The 20085-nt window shown below is 45.6% G+C and overlaps 1 protein-coding gene across 1 annotated transcript; it reads right to left on the bottom strand.

Annotated features, from left to right (window-relative positions):
- Positions 1-4514: 4514 nt before the first annotated feature.
- Positions 4515-20001, bottom strand: LOC146342846 (vomeronasal type-2 receptor 26-like). Its single transcript, XM_084808035.1, has 4 exons — positions 19736-20001; positions 16337-16628; positions 13745-14417; positions 4515-4657 (listed from the first exon to the last, which is right to left on the bottom strand). The coding sequence occupies exons 1-4, from the start codon at positions 19999-20001 to the stop codon at positions 4515-4517; spliced, it is 1374 nt and encodes a 457-aa protein (XP_084664161.1).
- Positions 20002-20085: the final 84 nt, after the last annotated feature.

Below are 20085 nucleotides of genomic sequence, written 5' to 3'. Positions count from 1 at the left end.
GGTCGGAACCCCTACCCCCCACCATCAACATAATCCGCGAACAGGTAAGTGACTTTCGTACATCCCTAATTGCACAGTGATTTCTTCAGTGACTGAGTGCTTGTCTAAATCTGGGAATGGGGGAGAGGTTCTGAGCCACACAACACAAATGCCAGCTTGAATGAGGGAGCAAGAAAGGACAATGGAGGTTGCCAGTCTTTCCCCAACCATGTCATCATGCTGGACCCTGGCTTGGTGGCCATGAAAGCAACAACCACAGTGATGGTTTTAGGCAACACACAAGAAAAACCACTGAGAAGACCAAACCAAACATTGGTTGTTGGAGAAGGCAGCTCAGTTGGCCAGGCTTGCCAAGGAAGAACAAAGAAGAGAGGAAGCAGAGCAGGAGAGAGATAAGGAGAGTGTAGGTGAGGCCCCGGTTGTTGGCTTTGACTATGGGGGTATCTCTGTTCTTAATAAACGTTCGCAGCACCAAAGCTATGATCAGGGAAAAAGAAAGAGCGACAGAAGCTAAACTTCTCCCCAATGGTTCTTCATAGGAAAGAAAGCTGATAACTTTAGGGATCCATCCATCTCAGTCCTTGTTTGGATACTGACCTTCTGAGCATTGAAAACAGTCATCTGTGTCTGGAAAAGAAAGAAGGAGGAGTCATCTATTTAATTTCTCTCTGGAATATGCTTTTTTGAGCAGCCTGGTCCAAAATGCTGAAAGGAATCAAATGTAGAAGATTTTGCCTTATTCCCAATGGGATTGTCTTGATGAAGAAACCTATTTGCTTACATAGAACCATCCTCTTGGTCTCCCCCGTCCCACCCCAGGGTTTATATAGCCAACTCCCAAACCTTTATTTGTTACACTAGTATTCCAAAATTATACTCTCATGGGTGCTACTCAATAGAAACTTTCAGCTTTGTCAAATACTGTCCTAAATCCCAATGGTTTAAAAAATTTCCAGACATCATGACTTATCCTACCAACTTTATTATTTATGTACTTTTCTTTTTTAACTTCAGCAAATCTGCATTCCCCATGTTTGACTTGGCAGGAGAAGGCTTATGTTGCTACAGAGATATGATCCTGATGTCTGATATCACCATTTTTTTATTGGAACTAGCTATCTCATTCAGGATCAGTGGTAGTGGAAGAGGCTTTAAATTTGGCCTGGGGATACCATCAGCTGATTTCAATTCAAGAAAGTCAAATTTTAACATACAGATTCAATTGAATTGATATATGTGTGGACATGTGGACACCCTTGTAAACCAGCACCTTGCAGTGCCTTTGGCCCTCAAGGCCAGAAAGCTCACCCATCCCTGACTGAGGGCATTCCTGGTAATTCATAATAGGGGCATCTTCAGGTTTCTTCCTCCCTGCATAGAATACAACAGCTTGAACCCTTCAATTTCATTTGAACCTCAAATGCTTGCCATTTTATCTCGACATTTTGCAGATGAAGTCACTCATATCCATGCCGACTTGAAGGTTCTTGTTTTCACAAAGTCTGAAATGGATACAGCAAGTGCACCATCCAGAATGTTTTATGGATACTAGGGATGTCAGAGAATTCCGCCACGGATCTCGGTGAGGCCGAATGCCAGTGCACTCGGCCCCCCAAAAACTGTGGCAGAATGGCCGCCCCCCCGCCACCCCCTCGGATCCCCCCCCGGACAAGACTTACCTGGGGCGGATCTTCCGGGCGGCGGTGGCTCCGGCAGCAGCTCTGGAGGCGGTTTCAGCTCTGCTGGAGGCAACTGCTCAGAGACACAGTGGGGATTCCACTCCATGCCACTTTCCCTCCCAACTGTGCTCCTTGCAAAGCCTTAGAGCCCGTGGAAGGCTGGGTGAGGTGTCATCCAGAAACATGCTCAAATTAGGTTCCAACCCATGCCTTACTGTAATCTCTGCCCTTGCTAAGCTACTTTAGACCTGTATTAGCAGGATTTTCTAGGGATGGCGGAGAATTCCGCCACAGATTTCAGTGAGGCTGAATGCACGGTAAAGGCAGCCACGCAAATGGCGGCAACAATGCCATTTGCGTGGCTGCCTTTACTGTGATAGTCTATGTAAATACTTACGTGGCCTATCATGGTAAGAGCAGCAGCAGAAAAAGCATAGCATCTGCCGTTTGTGCCCCTGCTCTTTGCCGTGATAGGCTACGTAAATGCTTATGCAGCCTGTCACGGCAGCCTGGCAGGACACAAATGGAGGCTGCTATGGTGGCTGCCATTTGTGGGCGCAGCAGCTGGCCGTGGCCAGAACTCCAGCTGTGGATGGCCCTGGCTGGGGGCTCCATGGTTCTGCCACAGTGCAGAGCAGGCCAGATGATTCCGTGGGGAGAGACGGAGCTCCTTCCCCCCACTGCAGATCAAAGCTGTGAAAAGGTAAGTGACGTTCGTACATCCCTAGGATTCTCATCACCTTTGCCTAACACTCAAATTCCTATACAATGCTAATGCTATGTCACACATATGTGGTTAATATGTACGTTTGTAACACATGGATGTTCACACATGTGTTTAAATTTCATATACCATAACACTCCTATGGCAGAAAATCTGAATGCAAATACACAAAAAACAGTTTCTCCAGGCAGAGAAAGGTCAGTTTGAGGTGATATTTATTCAGTTCTCTTAAGAATTTGACCACTTTGTGAGTTTATGTGCAGTAGAAAATAGGGGTGTACGAAACCCTGCTTACCTGGCTCTGCCGGGTTCCACTGGGGGGGGAGGTGCTCCATCCCTCCCCCCAGAATCCTCGCCGGGGGAGGCGCTCTGTGACTCCCCCCTGAATCCTGGCCAGCCAGCTCCGCTCTGCGGCCAACCCGCGGAGCCACTGGCCACCTCCAGCTGCCCGGAGCTGGACATCCAGCCGCTGGGCAGCCCTACAGGGACGCAAATGGTGGCTGTCATACATCGGGATGTATGAAAGTCACTTCCCTTTTCGAAGGGTGACATTCGCATTTGGGGGGGAGGCGGTCCGTCCCTCCCCCCTGAATCCTGGGCGGCCGGCTCCGCTCCACAGGGATTCTGCGGAGCCGCCGGCCAGCTCCGCCATCGGCCAGAATTCCGGCCGCTGGCTAGCAGGGACGCAAATGGCGGCGGTCATAGCCCCTTATGCATTCCCCTTATTTTCACTGTCTTAGTCTACGTAAACGTTTACGTAGCCTATCACGGCTGATTTAAAAGGAAAAAAACGTGTGTACGCAAATGGCAGCGCCAATGGATGCTGCCATCTGCGTTCCTTATTTTGGCACGTCTTAGTCTACATAAACATTTATGTAGAGTAAGACCGCGAAAATAAGGGGAACGCAAATAGCATAACATCTACGCTACTTGCGTTCCCCTTATTTTTGCCGTTTACGTAGAGTAAGTATGTTACGTACTTAGTAAATGTAAATGTTTACGTAGACTAAGACATGCCAAAATAAGGAACGCAAATGGCGGTTCCTTATTGGTCGCCATTTGTGTACGCGCGTTTGTTTTTTGTTTTTTTCAATCAGCCATGATAGGCTATGTAAATCTTTACGTAGCGTATCATGTTTTCTTCTTTTTTTCTTTACTGGAAATGGTGGCTGCGGCAGCCGGTCGGAAGACCAGCCACCGCGCCGCCAAACCGCTGCCGGAGCTGCCGCCCCCAGGAAGATCCGCCCAAGGTACGTCCCGTCCCGGGGGGGCAGACCGTTCCGCCACCGATTTTGGGGGGCGGAATGCGCTGGCATTCGGCCTCCCCGAGATCCGTGGCAGAATTCTCTGACATCCCTAGTCATACCACCATCATTTGCATCCCTGCAGTGAGCCATGATAGGCTACGTAAAAATTTATGTAGCCTAACACGGCAGGGGGAAAACCCCAGCGTACGCCAATGGCGGTAGCCACTGCCATTTGTGTACGCTGTGTTCCCCCCCTTCCATGATTGGCTATGTAAATACTTACGTAGCCTATCATGGCAGGGGGGAAAGAAACCCAGCATACACAAATGGTGGTAGCTGCCGCCATTTGCGTACGCTGGGGTTTCCCCCCCGCCTATGACAGCCTCTGCAGGGACACAAATGGTGTCCCTGCATTAGCCATGATAGGCTACATAAGTTTTTACGTTGCCTATCACAGCAGAAGAAGGAGGAAGCGAATGGTGGCCGCAGGACGGCCACCATTCGCACAGCAGCACGGATGGAAGAAGATAAGTGCTCGTGGGATGGGGGGGCAGGGGCTTCGTTCCACGTCGGTTTTTGGGGGGCTGAATGCACTGGCATTTGGCCTCCCTGACATCCCTAGTAAAAAATCAAATCAAATCATTTTATGGCTCTTGGACAGTATTGTTCATAGTATTGTTGTATTATTCCAGCATTTCATTGCATTATTAACTTCTGATGGATGAACCAAGTTGGGTGTTGTAGCCTCTGCCTGCTGCTCCTCCTTCAACACACCCTGGAGGACCTCCTCCTCTTCCCCCTCCGCCATGCTGGGGACGTCAGACACCTCTAACCGAATGCCCACCAGTGGGCTCCCCTCTTCCACTACAGAAGGAGATGCTGCTCCTCCTTGGTCAAGAGTGTGACTACTGCACTGCCCACACCAGCCTCCTCAAACACTGACCCCCGGGCACTGCACCTGGCCTCTGCACTCCACTGCCGTACTGCACTGGGATGCACTGTCTGGACTAGGGGACAGACAGCTTGCCTAACGGTGCTGCTACTAGGGATGTCAGAGAATTCCGCCACGGATCTCAGTGAGGCCGAATGCCAGTGCAGTCAGCCCTGAAATCTGTGGCGGAACAAAGCCCCCCACCCCTCCACCCCACGAAATGGGCCCGGATGGAGCACCTACCCGGTGCCATCTGCACTGCATTGTCTGCTTTCATATAGCCATGATATGCTATGTAAAAACTTACGTAACCTATCACGGCTAACGCAGGGATGCCATTTGCATGCCTGTGGAAGCCGTGATTGGCTGCATAAGTACTTACGTAGCCTATCACAGCAAAATACAGGGACGCAAATGGCAGCAGCTACAGCAGCCGCCATTTGCATCCCTGCAGGCTGCCAAGTGGCCATATGTCCGGCTGCGGGTGTCCCCGGCCGGTGGCTCCACAGAATGTCTGCAGAGCAGAGCGGCCAGAGAGAATTTTGGGGGGAGGGACGGAGCGCCTCTCCCCCACCATGAATGTCACCCTTCGAAAAGGTACGTGACTTTTGTACATCCCTAGCTGCTAGTAACAGCAGCACCTCGCCCACCTCTGCCCCTGCCATCACCCCAAGGATGCCTCATTTTGCACTGGATTTCTTTGCCACACAGCAGAAAGTTATTGGAATAAGAAGGTAATTCATATAAATAGTTTGGAACTAGTACTTTTTCAACACTGTCTTGAAATTGGGACATGTAGGATTGGTGGAACAACAACTTAACACACATGCATGGACACACACACACACACACACACACACACGGACACATGGACACATACACACAAGAGCAAAAGTAAAGGAAAACTACCTAAGGCAATAATGGGTACATTTAATTTTTATATATATATACAGTGTATTTCACTTTTTTTATGGAAGGCAGGTTAACTTCAAGAAATACAGGGTAACAGCGGAGGTGATAAGATAAGAGCCAAGCATGAGCAAACAATAATATATGTTTTTAAAAAAACTTTAATTACTCTTTTGGGACGATCAACATAGAGAGGACACAGATGGTTGACTTCAGCACAGGAGAGCGCGGGGATCCAAACACTGCACACATAGGCTGCTATAATATGTCTTTTAAACGAGTTTAGAAAGCAAGACAAAACTAAATGGTTGAATATGACTGTAAAGGGGGGGCTCCTTGTGAGCCCAGAACTCAATGTATGTTTTTAAAAACTAAAATAAGACTGGGTTTTTAAAAATCTAGAAGAGACAGAGTTGAAAGACAAAAATGACAAGCAAACAGATTGGAGAAAGCAGAAGTCAGGGTAGACCTTAAACAACAAACACAGCCTTTTCTGGAGCCCACAAGTGACATAAACAAACAAACACAGGAATGGAGGGGAGGGGGGAGTGTAGCAGCAATGAGAAAGGAAAAGCTGTTAGTTTGAAAAAATATGGAAAGGAGAGATTAATATATCTAATGCAAATAACAAATGAGTGAGAGGAATAAAGAAATAGGAGAAGGTGGCTGGAAGGGGTACAAAGACACTGTCTCGAAGAGGCTGGTCGAGCAAAGAGCAAGGGAATGATCCCACTAAAACGTAGCTGTTTGTTTCCTTTTAAATATCAAGGGAAGCCTAGGGATGGCGGAGAATTTCTCCCCGAAACTTCGGGGGGCCGAGCGCCAATGTGTTCGGCCCCCTGAACAAGTTTCGGGGAGAAATTCCCCGCCCCCCCGCCCCCCGCGCCCCCCCCCGGGACGGGACTTACCTTTGCCGAATGTCCCTCCCGGCGGCAGGTCTGGCCGGCAGTTTGGCAGGTGTTCGTCTGGGGCAGGAGCGGCAGCCGGTCTTTCGACCGGCCGCCACCGCCGCCATTCCAATCAGAGAAAAAAAAAAAAAACGCCCCCGTGATAGGCTACGTGACGATTAACGTAGCCTATCACGGCTAGATTTGCAAAGTCAGCCGTGATAGGCTACATTAATCATTACGTAGCCTATCACGGGTGACTTAAAAAAAAAAAGCGCGTACGCGAATGGCGGCCCCCATAGGGAGCCGCCATTCGCGTTCCTTATTTGGTCGCTGTAGTCTACGTAAAGATTTACGTAGACTACGATGAAAATAAGGGCAACGCTATTATATAAATGGCAAAAATTTTTAGATCTCAAAAGAGCAAGATTATGGCAAGCAAGGAGGCAACTGACTATACTATGAATTAAACTGACCATACCATGAATTATTGTAGTGTGAATCTCTCTATGAACTGCCCAGACAGCTTTGGCTATTTGGCAGTATAGAAATGAAATGAAATGAAATGAATAAAAGACGAAATACAGGAAATAATTAAAAACAAAGGAATTTTTTTTTCATTTTCAAAGGAACACCTTTTATGAAATAGTAAGAATAAATTTTTGCTCTGGTACATGGAGCTCTTTCTATAGTTGGTTTCTCCATCTGTATACCAGTTAGCACTATATCAGCTTCAACCAGTTCTTACTGGTATCATGAACATTAACACATCAAGTCTTAAAGTCACAATGTACTGTTCCCACAAATATGGGGTAGGGAGAGGGATTTGTTAGCTTTGGTTTCTCCTGCATTTAGATTTTTTGTAAAGATACAGCTCATTCCTCCTGAGATATGAAAAAAGAAAAGTGAATTTTGAAAAATCCGTATTTATTTATTTACTTTAAAAAAATGAGCTCAAAAAATCCACAGCCATTTGCACCAGCCATTTGCAATCCTTGGACTGATACAAAGGGAAATGGGGGGGGGGGTGGAAGGCAGAGGACAGCAAGGAAATACAGGTATGTGTTTGTAAGGTAACAAAGTTACATATTTGATCTGGAAGGAACACTGAAGCAACAATTGGGGGAGAGGATGAGCCAAAATGGTAGTTGAACCTTGGACTTAAGTTGTGTTCCCTCAGGCACAGCCAAGTAGAAATGCTTGCTGACATAACCAGTTCTGGGGGAGGAAGAATGAAACAGCAGTTGTTCCAAACCAGGCTAATGAAAAAACTCCTAGAGAGCAATGCTATGCCCACTAGACAGCGTCGGAGAGGTGGGGATAAAAAAGTTTGGTTTCCTGGTTCCAACCTTGGAGACAGGGCTCCAAGCTCAGAAAAGGAAACCATGCTCCCTGCTCCTCCCATCCCCCTCATAGCCTGCATGGAAAGAACTGTGCTGGCTACCTCACCATGCTCTTGCAAAATGGAGTGCAGAGATAGAGAAAAGGTGTGCTCCCAGGGGCAGGTGGGGGAGAAGACCAAGGTGACTGCCTTATGCCATTTCCTATGTCCACCCCAGCCTCCTTCCAAGACTACTGTTAGATGGGTGAAATCGCCTGTGTAGAAGAAATGCAGGGTTGCTGGAGCACGGAGCTACCATTCTCCTCCTGCCCTGCATTGTATCTTCAAAGTTTGGATGCTGCCAACTCTCTGGATAGCATTGTGCCCCTAATGTCTTACCCCTACCTCTCAGGATAGACAGAGGTGATGTGTGAATAAGATGGTATGATCTGGGATATCTGTTATCTCTTATCTGTATGCCCACTGCCTCAATGTATTAGACAACACAGAAGTAATACATCTAATTGAGCAGAGTGATGCTTATTTTTTTCTCTTCATTAGCTTATACCTGTTGTTCAGCTCAGGCTTGAAGAGAATAATATAACATTTTGGGAGAAAGATACAGCATAATAACCCAGCACTGGAGGCCAAGATAGAGAAGATCTCCACACCTACCATGTATTTGCCCTTGGTGCTTATTTAGGCTGGAACAAAAGACAACCAAACACTGCAAAAGATCAGCATGCTGAAGGTGATAAACTTGGCTTCATTAAAAGCATCTGGCAAATTCCTGGCTATGAAAGCCACAGTGAAGCTGATGAGGGACAGAAGTCCCATATAGCTTAGGACAAGAGAAAACATGATGGCAGATCCTATCTTACATTTCACAATGATTTCTTCAGTGATTGAGTGCATGTCTAATTCTGGGATGGATGGAGAGGTTCTGAGCCACACAACACAAATGCCAGCTAGAATTGCAGAACAAGTAAGGACAATGGAGTTGGACAACCGTTTCCCCACCCAGTTCCTCAAGCGGGACCCGGGTTTGGTGGCCATGAAAGCTGCAACCACAGTGATGGTTTTGGCCAACACACAAGAAACAGCTACTGAGAAGATCAAACCAAATACTGGTTGTTGGAGGAGGCAGGTCAGTTTCCCAGGTTGGCCAAGGAATAGCAAAGAAGAGAGGAAGCAGAGCAGGAGGGAGACAAGGAGCATGTACGAGAGCTCTCTACTATTTGCTTTGACTATGGGGGTATTTCTGTGATTGATTAATGTCTGCAGCACCAAGACTGTGATCAAGGAAAAAGAAAGAGCAACTGAAACTAAACTTTTCCCCAATGGTTCTTCATAGGACAGAAAGCTTATAACTTTGGGGATGCATCGGTCTTGGTCCTTGTTTGGATAGTGATCTTCTGGACATGCAGAACAGTCATCCACATCTGAAAAAAAAGGGTGAGGTATCAAAATGATGAGACATACGTGAATGGTAGCCAGTTTCCCTGAATAATTTGCACATTGGAATCACTGTTTCTGTTCTGACCTCTCTTGAACTTTCACATATGATGTTGATAGTGTGAGAAGATACTGTGGTATAGAGAGGGATACCCCTGGCTGCTGGCCCTTCCTAAATGAAATGAAACTAATAAAAGAAAAGAAAAAAAGAGATCCATAAGAAGAATTGTGTTATGGTGCCTTTCCCTGGGCTTTAATTCAAGTGTGGTAAGCCGAGGAGGCTACAGGCTGCTGGAGAGAGGATTGCACAAAGACAGGGGAAAGATGTGAACAGAGTTGTATCATAAGTAAAGTCAGCACATGAACCCTGAACCCAACCCATAAGAATTTCTTTAAAATTGTCCTCTCCTTTGAATTACTTTATGGAAATATTTTCTTTTCTATCAAGTTGAAAGAGAATGGTTGAAAAATATGTTGGAGCTCTAGTTTTCACCCTATTTGCTGGAAGATTTCATGCATCACATCACCTACCTATTTCAAATGAAATCTTTCCTTCTGGACATAGATTACAATCATAGCAGCAAAACTTCTCCCCTCCCTTCTTTCTCTTCTGAAAACCAGGGTGGCAGGACTCACTACAAACAGAAACGGGTAGGACCTATCCATAAAGATCAAGAGTGTTTAGGATGGGAAATATGAGAAATAAAATGTGATCATAAAAGTATATACAATATAGGGATGTTAGAGAATTCCACCACAGATCCCAGGGGATTCCCTGGGATCCCACAGATTCCGGGAGGCCGAATTCACTTGAATTCGGCCTCCCGGAATCTGTGGCGGAACGGAGCTCCCCAACCCTCCACCCCGCGAAAGCCCCGCAAAACGGAGCCTACCTGGCTGCGGCTCAAGCTGCGGCTGCGGCTCTGGCAGTAGCGGCGGTGGATCCAGCTGCTGCTGGGCTGCTGCAGACGCAAATGGCGTCCTGAGTAGGGGATGCCATTTGCGTCCCTATGGTAGCCCATGATAGGCTACATAAATATTTACATAGCCTATCACAGCTAAAGCAGAGATGCAAATGGCATCCACTACACCATTTGCGTCCCTGTTCTTTGTAGTAATAGGCTACATAAAGATTTACGTAGCCTATTACTGCAAAGAATAGGGACGCAAATGGTGCGAGCTACGCGGACACCATTTGCATCCCAGCGGCAGGAGCCAGACGGTGCCGGCTGGCAGCTCTGCAGACTCACCATCTGCCACAGATGAATGCCTTATCCCATAAACACATGGATGGCCAATGATGGTCCACAGTCCTTTTGTTGCTCATATATATATATTCTGTTTGCTCTTAGTCGTTCCAAATTTATTCAAGGCCTACTAGGGGTGTGTGTGTGAATTAAAATACTTTGGGCTTTAATGTTTTATCCCCCATGCCTTTTCTTTCTTTAATGTGAATGTGACTTTGACCAATAGAGAGCCTAATCACCCATGACAGAATCAATTTATCTGGCAAAGGATATTTCTACATCTGGCTGCCAGTTTACATATCCTCATGATGGTGTGCCTGCCATCTGCAAGGTGTGCCTTCTGCAGAAGGTGTGCCTTCTGCAGAACCCAGAGTCAGAGAGACCACGGAGTGAAGGAAAAAGAGATTCTTTATTTAACGCGCGGGCTTAAGGCTGGAATCTTTTCCAAAGAACCAGAAGCCTCGAAATACATCAGCACATTGTTTTTATAGACATTGTGACACATATGAAACGGCTCCTCCTCCCCCTCCCGTGTGGGGTTGCAGTCCTCAACATTTCTTCTCCTAGCACCATTGTTTATAATACAAGAACTGGGTTATAGGGTAGCCATGATAAGGAGAGAACAGAAGAGAACAGCAGAGAACAAGATATACAATTGTATGACCTTTGACAAGATAAGGAATTCCTGTGTCTCATCAGCTTACAACAATATATTCAAGGGAGAAAGAGCTCAGCAAGAACATGAAGCATGAGACTGCATGAGGCTACTTAGTCTGACACCCGATATGGCTGCTACACCGACAATATGAAATACCATAGGATTCACACCTGGTTGTAGCTCCTATGCCAACTAATCATGTCCTCTTTAATGATGAATTCTTTTCCATCAAGAGCATTCGGAGCTACCCATCCAACATTCACTTTCAGGAAGGACTTGTTTGGAAATGTAACCAAGTTATTTCCCTGTTATCATTCAAAGACACTTTTTCTCCAGCAGAGTTGTGAAATGAAATGCCTTTAAGAAATGGATGGAGCTAGTTGAAATAGAAAAGAAAAGAAAAGAAAAAAGAAAACAAAACCATATTGAATTCTGCACACTGAAAATTCTGCACACAGAGTAGATCAACTGAATTCAATGGGACAGAACAGGGAAGAATAGTTTGTACTATTGATTTCACTGGGTCTGCGCTAACCTTACTAAAACTGGATCCCACCCATTGTTTTTTGCAGTTTGATCTAATCAGGTTTGAGCCTAAAAAGTTTTTTCTTCAGTGAAAGACATGGAAATTCACTGCTTCCACAACAAAAATATGAACTCATAAACCTGTGTGAAGAATTTAACATCTATAACACCATTCACCAATGTTTTGGAGAAGTGCTTGTTTAATAGTGTTTTTTTATAGTTTGGAATGTCAGAATTCTGCCACGGATCTCGGTGAGGCCGAATGCCACCGCATTCAGCCCCATGAAATCCATGGCGGAAAGAAGCCCCTGCCCCCCCCAACCCATGAAAGGTGTGCAAAACAGAGGATTTACTTGCTGCCGTCTGCGTTGACTTGCGAATAGTGGCCGTCCTGGGGCCGCCATTTGCTTCCTGATCATAGCCATGATAGGCTATGTAAATACTTACGTAACCTATCACGGCTAATGCAGGAATGCCTTTTGCATCCCTGCAGAGGCCGTTATAGACTACATAAGTATTTATGTAGCCTATCATGGCAAGCCCCCCAAAAAAAACAGCGTACGCAAATGGTGGCGGCTGTGGCGGCTGCCATTTGCCTTCCCTATTTTTCGCCGTTTTAGCCTCCGTAAATATTTACGAAGGCTATTACAGTGAAGAAAAGGGGAACGCAAATAGCATAGTGGGCACTATTTGCGTTCCTTTTTTTCCCACTGTAATAGCCTACGTAAATATTTATGGAAGCTAAAAGGGAGGGGGGGGAAAGGTGATGGTTTTAAATTTATCTCAGTGCCTTAAATTTATCTCAGGTTAATTTCACCTGGGTTTAGAATGTTCTAGTGGCTTTAAGAACTGCTGGTTTATCTAAAAGATTTGTTTTATGAATGATTGATTGGGATTAAGTTTAATCTGGCATATGCTCCAAGTTTTTTCTTAACCAGAGATGGTTCTTCTTGCTAGGAAATCAGATGATGATGATGACGATGATGATGATGATGATTACACCATAGAATAGAAGTCATAGAATAGTAGGGTTGGAAGGGGCCTACAAGGCCATGGAGTCCAACCCCCTGCTCAATGCAGGAATCCAAGTCAGAGCATCCCTGACAGATGGCTGTCCAGCCTCATCTTCAATGCCTCCAGTGTGGCATTCACTGCTTCCGCAACAAAAATATGAACTCATAAATCTGTGTGAAGGATTTAACATCTATAACACCATTCACCAATGTTTTGGAGAAGTGCTTGTTTAATAGTGTTTTTTTATAGTTTGGAATGTCAGAGAATTCTGCCATGGATCTCTGTGAGGCCGAATGCCACCGCATTCGGCCTCATGAAATCCATGGCAGAAAGAAGGCCCCCCCAACCCACGAAAGGTGTGCAAAACAGAGGACTCACTTGCTGCCGTCTGCGTTGACTTGCGAATAGTGGCCGCCCTGGGGCCGCCATTTGCGTACACTGGTGGGCGTATTTTGGCTTGCCGTGATAGGCTACATAAATACTTACATAGCCTATCACAGCACCTTTTCAGGATGCAAATGGTGGCCACTATGGCGGCCGCCATTTGCATCTGCAGCAGCCCGTCCGCGGCCGGAAATCTGGCTGCGGATGGCCCTGGTCGGCGGCTCTGCAGAGCTGCCACGGAGCGGAGCCAGCCAGGGAGGAATCCGGGGGGAGGGACGGGTCGCCCCCCCACACCGTGGATCCCTGGAAAGGAGCCAGGTAAGGGATTTGTACATCCCTATTTATAGTGATTAATATATCTAAAAATATCTCTAAGCCGTTGAAAAGGAAACATTAGAATGTGTTAAATACATTGAAATGATTATAAAACCATTTATATAAAGCATACACACACACACACGCACACACACAAACTTAAACCAAATACCCAATACATAATAATTAGAGGCAGTCTTACTTTGTGCTAATGTAGTCATGGAAATAATACTATTAAATTGCAGAGACTTTACCTGCCATGGTTGCAAATGTTGAAGTTCATCTTTTATTCCACCCACCATGGCTCTGTATTTGGATCTAGTTGAATAAAAGGCCCATAAAGCATGTGCCACAGTATAGACAGCATTATAAATGCTGTAGCTGTGGCCAGTCATGTGCATTTCAAAAAAAGGCCCAGGAAGGCTCTCCAGCCTCTCCTCCCCAGTACATCTTCCAGAAACCTTGTATGGCAACCTGGGATCTGGAACCGAACATTGAAAAGATCCCTCCCAGAACTCCTCAAGAAAAACGTCTGCTTTTGTCCAATCAGGGTTTAGGGTCTGAAGATATTTCTGGAACCCAATCGGCTCCTTGGAGTGAATTGAGAAGGCAATGGCACCTTGGAACACTTGCAAATCAGATTCCCGGCTTCTGCTTCCTAGGATAAAATCAATTTGCGTGGTTATAATCCACACCTTTCCAACAAGTGTATTTTCCTTATGTTTGGCAATTCCTATGCCATGTGTAAAAAACCACACATACATAAATGTAAAAGTTTCACCATAGATGATAAATATTCTGGATTTCCTAAAATTGATGAGTTGATACATATGATTGGCTACATCATTCACTATATTTACAGGATTCAAACGCTCTTGTCTGGGGATCCATTCTGTGAAGTCTGAACAGAGTCCATTCTGGGAAAGCAGTGGCTCCAGGGCCTGCAAGAAACGTTCTCCTTGATCATCACCCACCACAAAGAGCCCAATCCACATCCATCCAAAATGTTTCAGCAGGCTGATAATTCCCCTATACTGATGGAGTTCATTTGGGACCATGTGGTAAACGGAAGGGAGCTGCATCATCTCACTCTCTGCTGGGGCAAAGGAGCCGTATGTGAGCTGAAAGGATTTAGAAATAACCATTACAACATATATTTGAGCAAGAAGCTAAGTTCACAACAGGTATTTTTATGTACCATTCACACTGGGAGATCGGTGAAGTTAGAATCAAAAATCCACCCACAGTATCAGGTACGAAATGGGAAAGAAAAGTTTGCTGTTGTTGTTGTTGTTGTTGTTGTTATATTTATGCCCTGCCTTTTTCCCAGTACTGGGACACAAGGCGGCTTACAACAATTAAACCATATCAAAGTATACAAAACTTAAAATATAATTAAACAACAATACAATTAAAATTATATCAAAACAGCATTTTAAAACAGCATTAATTAATTTTAGGACATTTATATACAAGCATTTCATCTATAAAGTCCTAAAAAAAGTCAAAAGAAAAGTGCCCCTCATTGGAATTGTGGGTTCCTGATGCTGCTCCCCAGAAAAGTGATGATGGCAAACTGTCAGCACTGGGAAGGATATCGTTCTTCAGAGCCTTATCTCATTCCCACCAGGTCCCTTTGCTGACACAACTGTTGCCGTTGCTGCCCTGGGCAGACGTTTGTTTGCTTTTTCTGGTCACACTCACACCTCCACATTGCACCATTTGTCTGGCAATTAACAGTTGTTTTCAAGTATGTGCCATCACTGTAGAGATGGTTTCAGAGGAGTGCCTAGGTGTGTGTGTGATGTAATGCAACACAATGAATATTTACAGTGGTAAATATTGATTTGAATATGCAGTTTTGGCAAGTGTTAAGGATTCTTCTGTCTGAAAGGTGGGGATAGGATAATGCCATTTCTGAGAAGGAAATCTGGCAAAACTGCCAGACTCTACCCTGCTTCACTCCCCACATTCCAGTTTTCCTTTGTCCATGTTTTTCCTGGACTGGTATATCCAGTCATTTGTTCTTGTTGCTTAAACATTAGGCAAGACTTGCTTTTCAGGCTCATTCTTTGTAAACTCTAAAAACCATGACCAGAAAATTAGTAGATCACACATAGGGATGTCAGAGAATTTTGCCATGAATCTTGGGGAGGCCGAATGCCAGCGCATTCGGCCCCCCGAAATCAGTGGCGGAACGGTCTGCCCCCCCGCCCCCCCGGGACGGGACTTATCTTTGGCGAATCTTCCTGGCGGCGGTGGCTCCGGCAGCGGTTCAGTGGCGGCAGCTGCGGTGGCCAGTCTTCCGACTGGCTGCCGCCGCCACCATTTCCAGTAAAAACAACAACAACAACAACAAAACATCATAGGCCACGTAAAGATTTACGTAGCCTATCACAGCTAGATTTTTAAAAAACACCGTGATAGGTTATGTAAATGTTTACGTAGCCTATCACGGCTGATTTAAAAGGGGGAAAAAAACCATGCGTACGCAAATGGCGACACCCATGGGTGCCGCCATTTGCGTTCCTTATTTTGCCACATCTTAGTCTACGTAAACATTTACGTAGACTAAGATGGCAAAAATAAGGGGAATGCAAATAGCGTAGATGCTACGCTATTTGGATTCCCCTTATTTTCGCCGTCTTAGTCTATGTAAATGTTTACATAGACTAAGACGTGCCAAAATGAGGAACGCAAATGGCAGCACCCATGGGCGCCGCCATTTGCGTACGCATGGTTTTTTTCTTTTTTATCAGCCGTGATAGGCTACGTAAACATTTATGTAGCCTCTCACGGCTGACTGCAGGAACGCAAATGGTAGCGGCTATGGACGCTGCCATTTGCGGAGCCGGCCAGCCAGGATTCGGGGGGGGTGGGATGGAGCGCCTCCCCCCCAGCCAGAATTTTTGGAGGGAGGGACGGAGTGCCTCCCCCCCACCGCGAATGTCACCCTCCGAAAAGGTAAGTGACTTTCGTACATCCCTAAATTCACACACGAAATCCGTTAATGTCCCAGAACCCCCTACAGAGATCCTACCTGTGGAATCTTGTAGGGATTTAAGATGCTTGCCATGTAGAGAGAGGTATCAAAGCCAAGCGCCCCGATGATGCCTATCATTTTTTTGTGGCCATCACATTCATAGTTGGGGACGAATCTATGGGATTTGAAGAGGAGATCCAGGGTGGTACGATAGGTCATTTGGGCATCATTGTAGTTGTCATAGATATGGAAGCCAAGGGTGACATTCTGTAAGATTTTAGGATTCTTGTTAATCTCATTTATAGCAAAATCCAAGGACAAGATGTGCTGGTAGAACTTTGTCACCACTCTTCAAATAAAGATGCAGTTTTTCAGTGGAGAATTCTACCACATGCAAAGTTGTTGTATCACAGTATTGGTCTGTCCTGTTACATTTTTGTTGTCTGACTGGAAGAATGCCCTTCTGTTTCTTACTCTGAAATATTATGTAGCTCTCTTTCTTAATTGCAAATCAGATTTCTCATGAATTGCCCCAACATCTCACTGCACCTCCCTTCCTCTCAGTTTCTGCCATTTGAGGCCTCTGTGACACACTGCCTAATGGTACAGTCAGCCCTGACAAGGACCCGACCATTTTGCTATATCATCATCATCATACTGTAGTTGAGGAACTAAGCTGTGCCACATAGTTTTGATGCAACAGCAACCATTACCCACTTCCTGCTTTTATTGAAAGTGCATTTGCTTCACACACCATTTGTATATATTTACTATAGGGGTGGGGAGCTTGTGCCCCTCCAGAGAGCTGGGCTACAACTCCCATCATCTGTGACAATTTGCCATGGTGGCTGGGGCTGAGGGTAGTTGGAGTCTAACAACATCTGGAAGGACAGAGGGATCCCAGCCATGCTTCAGTACCTGTACATCAGAAATGCCTGTCAGTACGAAGGCGCCTTCCTTTAGTCATCAAATCAGATTGCCATAATTAAGAACACGTTGTTGTTGTTACTAAGAACACATGAGGCAGTCAAGAAGCAGTTGTCAGTAAAAAGAGGTTATGAGAACATCATGAAAGTAGGTGCGGTCGCAGTGCAGAAAAACTATTTTGAGGCCAAGCTATACAAACATGAGCTTGCATCCTAATTAACATACAAGAAAATATTAAATTCAGTGCACACAAGGAAAAAGAGAAGAAGGGGTGCATCAAGGAGAAGTCATAGTAAGCAAGCGATGCATTGTACAACCTAAATGCATTGTGGGAGCCCTATTTTTAATCCAGGATGCCAGTGGCTCATATTCTGTACAATTGTGTCACAATGAATTCTGTTCTGTATCCAGGTCTGACATGCATTTCGAAAGCCAAACTAAACAATAGGACTCAGCAGGACAGCTCCCAACTGGACCACCACATTCTTTGGCAGTAAGAGCCATCATCTGGAGAAAGCAGTGGGATCTGCACAATATCCTCACCCCCTAACAGGAGTACTCCTGTTCAGGGTTCCAGCCAGCCAGCCTTGCCCTCTTCCAGGACAGTATAAGCTGTAAGAATCGCAAGCCAGCATTTGATTGTATTCCCCACACCCAGCCTTGCTCTCACATTCTTCTTTTCTCACACTCAACATTTCATGGCAACTGAACATGCTCAGTCCTCACTGGATTCTGTCCCACTCCCAAAATGTATGGGTTTTAAGATCCTGTATACTTCTGAAACCATTGGGGTTCTGTGTAGCACACATTTACCTCCCTGCTGATTTTCAGTGGCCCCAGTTCTACTCCATTTCTATCAGTATACATTTCTGTTCATTTATAGAGATATTTTCATTAGAGCTGTATGCAAATCCGCTTTTGAAATTCTCCACCCTATTTGTGAGCAGAGAAATTGGCATGGGAGAGGGACAATTTCACCAAATTGCTCCAGGGGAAGGACAAATCCTCCAAAAAATTCTCACAGGTAGGGCTCACCTTTGGCGAAGGTTGTAGCACAGTTACTTTCTCCCCCACCTCTTTTTTCCTCACCAACAGTTTTGTTGTTGCTTGCTTTTAAGAACATAAGAACGTAAAGAGAGCCCAGCTGGGTCAGACCAAGGGTCCATCTAGTCCAGCATTCTGTTCACACAGTGGCCAACCAGCTGCTGACCAGGAACCCATAAGCAGGGCATGATCACAACAGCATCCAGCCAGCCATGTTCCCCAGCAACTGGTGTACATAATATCTGCCTCTGCTACTGGAGGTTGCACATAGCTCTCAAGACTGGTAGCCACTGATAGCCTTTTCCTCCAGGAATTTGTCCAGCCCCCTTTTTAAAGCCAGTCAAGTTGGTGGCCATCACATCCTATGGTAGCAAAATGGTTGGAGAATTTCTCCTCCCCCTGGATAATTTTTGCTTTCCGCAGTGCAAGCAGCAACAGCAGCAACTGTGCCAGAAGGCTGGCCTCCATCTTGCATCCTTCACAAAACTCCAAAGCGAGCATTATTCCACGGCACGGTGGGGCAGGAATGCAGCCAACACAAAAAACGATGGTGAAGGAAATCTGGAGAAAATTCTGCAAGGTGTTTTTAACCTTTCCTGGGTAAAAACACCACTTTGAGTGATTGAGGGTGCTCTCTCTTTCTCTCTCTCTCTCTCTCTCTCTCTCTGTGTGTTTCTTTCTATCACACACCTCTTTATTGACCTGCAATGTCCCAGGTTGCCTGGACTTCCTGATCTGAGAAAGCCTATGGGAGAAATTTCTTCATGATGTCTTCACCTGGGCAGGAAGGTTGGGAAACCAGGGAGGCTACAAGCTGCCCGAGATGATTGTACAATGAAAGACAGCACACTCATACACACTTATCAGCCACCTCATAATTAAGGTAAAGCATACCAACCCTGAACCAAACCCAATATGTCTCCAAAATGTCATGTCCTTGGAAGTTCTTTACAAGAGTTGTTGGGAAGTATGGGGGATAATTTTTTGGCAGAGCAGCACTAATTGTCAGACCAATCCAAGGTCATTGTCCACTGCCATCTACCTTGGTGTGTAATGTCAGAAAATGTTGGGATATATATACCCCTCCCACTCTGATTTTCCTAATTTCAACATGTTTTGGAACTACTGTAAGATATGGCTTTCACGTATATCTTTGTTTACACCGAAAACTCATACTCAGTTCTTCACACTCTGCAAATTCTTACACCTTGCCCTGATCCAAATCCAATGCATGGACAGGAAACACTACGTGCCCCTACCCCAAAACAGACCTGCATATGTGCACATCAGAATGAGATCTCTCATGGGGAGAGGCAGATGTCATGTATAAGCAGGGTAGAATACAAGCAAGTGTAAACCATTGAAAATGAAGATACAGGAGCAATGCCTACATTCCCTAATCATTACTTGGTATTTATCATACTTTGAGGTTATGAACTGGCCAAATTCACATGATGCAGGGAGGATAAAATAAGAATTCCTTACACTCTAAATTCAGAGAACTGCTGCCAAGGAAGTTCCTTGAAAGTAAATTCTGGGGAATAGGGAGTGATCTGAGAAACCATCCCACCAATAATGAAGTCTCCCGACTGATACGACTCATATGGAACAGGCGCAGGATCAATTGTGGGGCAATTCATTGTATCCACTTCACACACCCAGGGGAGAAGAAGAAGCAATAACAGTAAGATGGACAGCCCAGTATCCTGGTGGCAAAGCTTCTGTCCGGATGCAAACCCTCCTGCATCCATCTACAGCCTATGCTTGGCTTCGGGAGGCTGCCTTGGCTGGCAACTGACTTTGCCAATATACTTCCTAGGAAGAGACTTTACTGC

Source organism: Heloderma suspectum, chromosome 6 (genome assembly GCF_057233095.1).
Source record: "Heloderma suspectum isolate Gila_16-S chromosome 6, 16-S_ref, whole genome shotgun sequence".
Taxonomy (NCBI): Eukaryota; Metazoa; Chordata; class Lepidosauria; order Squamata; family Helodermatidae; genus Heloderma; species Heloderma suspectum.
The sequence above is the reverse complement of the archived record's forward strand: the minus strand, read 5'-3'. Positions and strand labels throughout refer to the sequence as shown.

Bases quoted from the DNA above. Each gene is read 5' to 3' on its own strand.
- LOC146342846 (XM_084808035.1), bottom strand. From the start codon at position 20,001: ATGGATGCAGGAGGGTTTGCATCCGGACAGAAGCTTTGCCACCAGGAT. The intron at 14,418-16,336 runs GTAGGATCTCTG...AAATCCTTTCAG, and splicing joins ATCCCTACAAGATTCCACAG to CTCACATACGGCTCCTTTGC. The intron at 4,658-13,744 runs GTACTGGGGAGG...TCTGTCCCCTAG, and splicing joins ATACAAGGTTTCTGGAAGAT to TCCAGACAGTGCATCCCAGT.